Source organism: Macaca nemestrina, chromosome 12 (genome assembly GCF_043159975.1).
Source record: "Macaca nemestrina isolate mMacNem1 chromosome 12, mMacNem.hap1, whole genome shotgun sequence".
Taxonomy (NCBI): Eukaryota; Metazoa; Chordata; class Mammalia; order Primates; family Cercopithecidae; genus Macaca; species Macaca nemestrina.
Genome location: NC_092136.1, coordinates 113263621 through 113271763, shown reverse-complemented (window position 1 = coordinate 113271763; position 8143 = coordinate 113263621). Strand labels below are relative to the sequence as shown.

The following is an 8143-nucleotide window of genomic DNA, read 5'->3' as shown; positions in this document are numbered from 1 at the left end:
AGAATTTCATAACAATGAAGTCATTATGTACGAATTTAAAAGGCAGCGCAACACAAGCATTCAGGGAAAGGATGAATCGCATGGGTTGGGTACAGTTGCATGTGGAGTGGAGTGATTGAGTACCTGGTCTAGATCTTGGACCAGTTGCTTAACTGCTTTACGCCTCAGTTTCCTCATCTGTAAAGGGAGAATAATGATAGTGCCCATTTCATTAGACAGATCTGGAACCAGTCAAGTATTTAACAGGCGATACCTATAATTTTTATTATGTTGGGGCTTTGTGGACGTGTAAGATTTAAAGAGAGGAAAGGAGAAGGTCTTTGAAACAGAGGAGAGAGGAGTGAGTGGAATGCCTGCAGACACCCATTGGGAAGCTGGCCTAAGAGGAGAGATGGTATGGTGGGAAGCTGCCCTTCAACAAACATTGCTCAGGCTTCCCTGAGATGCTGGAACACCACAGTGAGCAATGACACCCAGGGTTGATGCCCAACATTGGCTGGCCTAACTGGGAACAAGAACATGACCCTAAAAGCAAGCCTACTTTAAGGCTTGTTGAGATTACGTTGGATGGTTTATGTGCAAAGGCCGTGTAGAATTTTGTCACTATTATTTATAAAGAAAAATAATTTGAGGGATAATAAAAGATTTGCTTATTTTAAATTATACCTACAACTTATGAATCATAGCTCTTACTCATATGCAGTGTACGGAATGCATCTATAGCCTACAAGAGTTAAAGTACAATAATGTGAGCGCTTTATCAGTAAAACTTCAGAGAATTTAAAAAGCTCTGTGGTCTTACTCCCCCTGCAGACACGCATGCACGTGTGCAGATACACCAAGCAAATGAGTTTGCCCTTTATCTTGTAGACAATTGTGAGAAGGTGCCTGGGAAGGGGTACAGCATAATGAAAGTGATGTTTCAGAGGATTCTCCCGGCTGCAGTGTGGACGATGGCTTAGAAGGCGGAGTGAGATGGGGAGATCAGCAAGGAGGCTATGGCAATAAGTCAAGTTAACCGAATCCAGCGTCTTTTTCTTATTTTCCCCTGATGTTGATACAGCGCAGAATCCAGCAACGCCTAATACCACTGAATGTACATTTCAATCCTTCATGCTCTCCCTGTGCCTGCCGTGTGTTCCACCTAGATTCTCTCGGCCCTCCTTGCCAGCCCAGCCTGCCATTTGGAGGCCTACTGCTCTATCCCCCACCTTTAGGGTAGAGTCACATAGAAACCCTTCCAACCCTGATAAAAATCCTCATCTTTAAGAACTCCACAAAAGAGCATATAGGGATGGCCGGGCGGGGGCATCTGCGGAGGTATGCTCAACTAACACGACCACAACAGGAGTGCCCGTCTCCTCAGGGCTTCCATGTGCCAAGCACGGTGATGAGAGCTTTATAGAAATCATCTCATTTAATCTCCACAACAAACCCAAGAAGTGGGTATCATATCTCCCCTATTGCCTTTTACGGACAAGGCAATCTTAGTGAGGGGCTAAGCCACTCACTAAGGTTATGAAACTTAAAGTGAGGTTATGGAATTTAAAGTGAGGTGGAGGAGAGCTTTGAGCCTGCACTCCCACCACTGAGCTTCCTGCCTCCCTGGGTCTCACTGGAGTCCCTGCCTCACTCTGGACCGTTAGTTCAGAGGATTCTTGAACAAAGGTAAGGACACTGAAGATACTTTACCTGGCCTTTCTGAGTCTCAGATTCCTTATTTATAAAATAAGGGGACATGGACTAGCTATTTTGGAGCAATTAATTGTATTTGGACAATGAATCAGATGAACTCCAACAAAGCAGATACAGTCGGCCCTCTTTACCCTCAGGTTCCAAATTTGCAGATTCAACCAACTGCAGGGCGAAAATATTTGGGGGAAAAAAATAAAAATAACACTCCAACAATAAAAAAAAATACAAATTTTAAGAAATACAGTATATCCACTATTTACATAGCATTTACATTGTATTAGGTATTATAAGCAATCTAGAGATGATTTAAAGTGTATGAGAGGATGTACGTAGGTTATATGCAAATACGATGCATTTCATATAAGGGACCTGAGCATCTCAGGGTTTTGGTATCTGTGGTATCAATCCCTGCTGGATACAAAGGGATGACTGCAGAGGATTAGAGGATCCCTGAATAATTTTCAGCTTGGACATTCTAGGAGCCTTTTCTTCAGCCTCTTGTTCCAATAATTCTCACTATCTTGCTGTGCCTTTGATCTAGTCTAAATCACCTTGCACACTAACTCATCTATTTTAATGTGCAAATTCATCTCTCAGCAGCAGCGAGATGAACTCCTTGTGTGTGTGGGGCTGTGTATGTGTGTGCTTGTCGGCCGAGGGGAGTTGAGGGATCTAAATGAGCATCCAGAGCTACTGAAGAAGCCCAAATGTAAAGTTGGGGACAGCTGTGATAATGGAGTGATGCTCAGGCTGAGCTGAATTGGCACATCTGGCAGGCAGCCACCCTCATTTAAAGCAGCTCCTTCCAGCCTCCCTGGTGACAGGAGCCCTGCTCCAGAACTGGGGGGATCTGAGGCTGGGGTGGCTGGCAGAGGTGATTGGCAGCCCACTGTTCCCTGCTTTGCCAGCACCCTAAGGCTCCCTCCCACCTAAGCCAGGGCTGAGCCTCAGAGCAGCCAGGAAAGCCTGATCCAGCCCCTGGGCAAAATCAGATCACAGGGCAGAATGTCTCCAGGGAGAACTCATTCATCATTTTGCCTTTTTGAAATAGAGATCAAATTAGAAGTCTTGTTAAAAGGAAAGAAGTCATCCAGCAGCTTCAGGTCACAGAAGCCCAGTGCTTGGCTGGCATGTGGCCACCCACAGGGCCGGGAGCTGCTGGAGGAGGTGGTGGGCAACTGGATGTCCCGCTGGGCTAGCACTCCTCTTTCTAGGGCATCAGGGAGGGTAGGGGCACGCAGCTCTGGGGCTTTAGGAGAAAAGAGCTAATGACATCCTGATGAATATATGATTGGAGCTATAGTCGTTGCAATCAACAGGTTTTCCTGATTATAAACTGAGGACAAACTGCAAGTAACAGAGTAGTATCTGTTTGCAAAGAGGACTTCAGAGCATTGATCCTAGCACCTTCCACTTCACACTGGGTCCTGTTGATGCCCATGCACCCCTGGCCCCAGGCCCTGACAAGGAGCGCTGCTACCCTATCCCTGAGCCCTGAGTGTGCTCATAACCCCATCCCACCCAAGACCAGTGCTCTCAGGCCCTGCTGCCATGGGATCATGTAAGAAGGCAGGCTGCTGGCTGGCAGCTGACTCTTGGGGTAAACAGAGCCAAATACATGCTTGCCTTCAGTAAGACGGAGGACCAAGGAAGATGAGCAGATCCATGAGGGTGGGAGGGGGCAGATAATGGGTTCATGGTCATTTCCAGTCTCAAAAAGAGTCGCCATTAAGTAAACATTTTCTATCTGTCAGTCACCTATGCTAGGTACTTCATGTATATTATATCCAAACCACAGAAGAGGTAGGTGTTGATGTTCCATTTTATAGAGAGGAAACTGAGGCTCAGAGAAATGTGGTGACTTTTCTGCAGGTCACACTTAGTACGGAGAGGAACGCTTTACATGCAGGAAGAGTTAAGAACACAGCTTGGGGTCAAATTCTGACTCCCCTGCTTACTGGCTATGTGATCCTGGGTGGGAAAGTACTATTCTCTTTATATCTTAGTTTATTTACCTGTAGAGTGGAGATAATACCTGCCTCACAGTCGTTATGAGGCTTATGTTGGGGCAGGATCTTCAAGTTTTGATAGGGTGCCTAGTGCAGAGCAAAGGCACAATGCACGGGGGAGCTGGGCGTGGTGGCTCACTCCTATAAACCCAGCACTTTGGGAGGCTGAGGCAGGTGGATCGCTTGAGGTCAGGAGTTCGAGACCAGCCTGGCCAACATGGTGAAACCCCGTATCTACTAAAAATATGAAAATCTGGGATACAGGCACATGCCTGTAATCCCAGCTACAGGAAGCTGAGACAGAAGAATCGCTTGAACCTGGGAGGCAGAGGTTATAGTCAGCCGAGATCTCACCACTGCACTCCAGCCTGGCCCACAGAGTGAGACTGTTTCAAAACAAACAAACAAACAAACAAACAAACAAACAATGCACAGGCAGGATTTATTCTCTCTGCGTGTCTGCAGGATGCCAGTCTGTGAGGACCAAAAGCTCATTCCATGGGAAAAGGAGTCAGTTCTAAATGGGTTTTCTTCACCTCTGATTATTCTCTCCTTTAATGGAACCCTTGGAGAGCCTCTATTTTCAAGTTATTTAGAAAATGAGACCTCTTACTTAAAAAAAAAAAGCCATGTGGGATTAAATATATTCTGTCCTCAGAATATTAGGTTAGCGCAAAAGAAATTGTGGTTTTTGTCATTGCTTTTAATGGCAAAAACTACAATTAGCTTTGCACCAACCTGATACTTCTTAGTTGTACCCTTTCCCTCAGTTATCCAAGCCAAGAAACTCTTATTTGAACAAATCCTCAAGAAAGTGCTTACAATAGCAGCCCCTTCCTATTGTTTCCCCTCAACTCTGAACCTCAGTCCCACCTTGCGGTGCACTGGAACCGCCATCCTCACGTCATCTATGAAGACAGTGAGCAGCTCTGGACTGTCTGTTACCTGTCACCTCTGCTGTGGCTTCAGGATGGTGATGGAGTTCCATCCCAGCCACATCCTCTTTAGGATGGAAAAATCCCAGCTCCTCTGCTTGTTGAACCAGAAGACTCTGGTTATCCGGAACAAGCTGTGTCTCCAAGGGTGGTATCGGGGCTCCTGGCAAGTAGAGATGAGGCCTTCTTAAAGATGGCGTTGGTATTTTCCATGCTGCCTGGAAGGTTTGCATGGCAGCATGTGTTACGGGTAACAAGGTTGGGGCAGTGGCGGGGGTGGATCCACACGGGGGAGGGAGAACACTAGCATGTGAAACATCTCTTCCCACCTGTGAGGAGACACAGCTTCAGGTGCAGCAGACTCTCCTTCAAATTGGAGATGACTGCTCTTGGCAGGCACTCTGGAGCAATAATCATAATAACATAATTTGACATTCCCCACTCTTTGGGGAAGAGAATACACCTATAATAGCCATTTTCAAGAGCCAAGGAGTGCAGCCAGAGCAGGGGAAGGAGGGGCCTGAACTTCAAAGGAGACAGGCCTGGTGGTTATGAACACAAACAGCCTTTCAGTTTTCAAAGCTCCACGGAATTCTCTGTGAAAACAGCAACTTCTGCAACCTCTAATTTTCTTCTTTGTGCTCTGATTAGCATCAAGCTGTTCTCCCTTTGCAATTCAGTAGCCTCTTGAAGGGTGTTTGGTTTGCATGATAGGACTGATGGGCAGGTCCTGGCTTCTCTACAGTGGCCTGTCACTTGCTTGCCACCCAGGGCGTCACCACAGAGTGCCCCAGTGAGCTCCCTCCAGCCATATGCAGTACATCAATCTAAGTGAGGGGCTCAGGCCATTGATTCTCTTCCACTGCCGCCCCTCTGCCACCAAATGCCAATTATTTATATTGGTTTCAGAAACAAAGTTCTTAATTTAAGCCAACAGCTGCCTTACCTGTGAAGAACACTTTCTTTGGGTGTGTTGAATAAAATCTCCCTGGAGGAAGAAGATTTCCTTTCCTACATGTTTCAGAGAATGGCCAACTTTGATTCCTTAAAGGACATGAGCTTCTCCCTTTCCCAGACCCTTCAAACTTAACCCAACTGACGTCATAGTTGATACCTTCAATCTCAAGATAGTCTGGTAATCTCTTATATTTGCGTAGCGCTTTATAATTCCCAAAGTGCCTTCACCTCCAAAACTTCATTTAACCTTTACAACAATGGAGGAGGTAGGTTGGGCAGGTATTAGTGTTTCCAGAAGCAGTAGCCACAGCTCAGAGAGGTTAAGCAACTTGCCCAAAGTCACACGGCTGGCAGGTAGCAGGGTAGGACCAAAAGTCTTTGGAACTTTGGTCTGGGACTCCTGACATTCACCGTACCTGCCTCCTATTCTAAAATGATTATGTGATTGTAAGGAGGAGCCAGAGAGTAGTGCCACTTATTGGACTTCTCACTTAGGGACTTGCAGTCCACAGGTGACCCTGGTTTACAGCGACCCGGGGGCAACTGGAAGGGAGCATTGCCTCTGGGGATGGGGTGAGAGTACAAGGTGGGTTAGGGAAATGAACACATTCGCATCAGTCAGGGTTCACTGCAGAAAGAGAAGCCTGTGCTTTGGCACCTTAAGCAGAGAACAATCTAACCCATGGAACAGGGTGCCTATAGCACCACCAGATGGGCTGGAGGAGGGTGCCAGGAAGGACCCCCAGGAATGATTGCCAGAAGGATTCACGCAGAGCTTTCCTAACAGGGGAGACACCACCTACCACTCACCCCACTGAATTTAAGAGCACACGCAGTGGCTGCAGGCCAGGAGTCTGCTGCAGGCCACCAATGACACCAATGCAACTCTCTCTCAGCACTCCACAGCTGGAAAATGGATGCTGAAATCCTGCTACCAACAAATCTGATGTTTCCAGCATATTGCCAGCAGAAAATAGCAAAAGGGGTAGGAAGCGGCATTAGATTAGCCACAAGTTCCCATCTAGAATTGTTGCTACACGGGAGTCTGGGCAATGTGGCTTTTTGTGAGATGGTTTCTATCTTCTACAGAACAGGAAGGAACATTCAAAGGAGGGTACAATGGAAGTTGAGTAAGCCAGTACACAGAGTCCACCATAGCAGCCAGCCTAAGGCCCACTCTCTTGTTATCCATGAAAACCTGACATGCAAACACTCTGACAATGAATATTTGATTCTGAAGTGGATATATCAAAGGTCTTTATTAGCATAGGAACAACCCATAGTGTGCATTTGTGTGTTCCCTAAATGCACACAGACACCGTATCTCTCAAGAATCACTGATGTATTTCATTGTAGAGTTGAGAATTTCTAGGCCATGAAGCTTTCTCAGTTGAGCAGCAAACCTGTCACAATCAAAACAAACAACCCAGGACATAAGTGCCACAGTTCAGGCTTCTGGAGCCCAGAGCCAACACCCTCTCAGATGGAAGCTGGCTGAGAACGTCAGTCCTATCACTGGGTGGAAACAGGAAGTGGCTGTGGCACTGGGGTACCCTAAAGATCACAGGGGTAAGACAGACCCTCAGGGAGGCCCACAAAGCACTGAAAACACTTGCTGCAGGTGGCAGGTGTGTCAGGCTGATCAGACGCGACCTTGCTCTCAAGAACTCCCCCACAGGTTGCCACTTTGAAGTCATCCTAGCTAATGTGCTTGCTTTCTATAGAAGAAAGATTTTAACTATTCCTTCCATTTGAACAACCAGACAGAACTTGAAAGGACCTTAGATATTATCGAGGCCAACCCCCTCAATCTACAGAGGAGGAATTAAAGGCATGTGGATGTAAGGGAAGGAGCCTCTCTCACTCAGTTCCTGGGGTTACCCCTGCTCTGTGCCAGGGCTCCTTCGCTCAGCCACAGGTGGACACCCCCCAGAAGCACGTGCAACGAGGTGCATCTGCACATCAGAACAGGAGCAGAGCAGAGTGGAGGTCTGAGCTTGACAGAGAAGCCATGGGCACAGTTACAGCCCACATCTCTTGCCCTCGCTCACTGGGGGCCTCGACATGCTGTTCTGCGTCTCTGCTTCTCCACTGTTTCCTCCTGCATGAACATGTGACCCTCGCTGGCCATTCCTCCATATGTTTAGGCTGAGACAAAGAACATGAAGTGGGGGTCTGTTTCTGGAAAAGTAGAGAAGAGAGAAATTCTAGAGGGAAGAGAAGGGGAGGTGGAGTGGGGTGGGGGAGAAGGAGGATAAAGAGACAGGGAGAGGGATGCAGAACAGCGGAAAATGGAATGGAGAGAAGGCAACGGCAGCAAGTGTGAGCAGCAAGTCCCCATCAGACAAGCTGATTCCCTCTCTGGTTGGAGCCCAAGAGCTCCCGTTTCCTCTAGAAAGGCTTTCTTCAGAGAAGCAGCTATTGGGCTTAACCTAGGTCTGCACAGAAAGCATGAGGGCTTCCCACAGCATCCTGTGAGGCACGCAGTCCCAGCCAAAAGTCAGCGCCTCAGCTTAGCTGCTTTCTGCAATGGGACCGACGCTGGAT

The 8143-nt window shown here is 47.4% G+C and overlaps 1 protein-coding gene across 13 annotated transcripts in view; it reads right to left on the bottom strand.

Moving 5' to 3' along the window:
* Nucleotides 1–54: 54 nt before the first annotated feature.
* The window catches only part of LOC105493588 (tetratricopeptide repeat domain 12), a 58881-nt gene continuing 50792 nt past the window's right edge, over nt 55–8143 (bottom strand). For 9 of the 13 annotated variants that reach the window (XM_011761344.3, XM_011761349.2, XM_011761342.3 and 6 more), the window contains one exon: nt 6837–6999. In XM_011761344.3, the coding sequence (XP_011759646.2) occupies nt 6924–6999 (76 nt within the window). In that variant the 3' untranslated portion in view covers nt 6837–6923. Of the gene's footprint in view, nt 178–1834; nt 1858–3997; nt 4803–6836; nt 7000–8143 lie in introns of those variants that run through there. The other 4 variants (XM_011761356.3, XM_011761358.3, XM_011761355.3 and 1 more) reach the window with 4 other exon arrangements.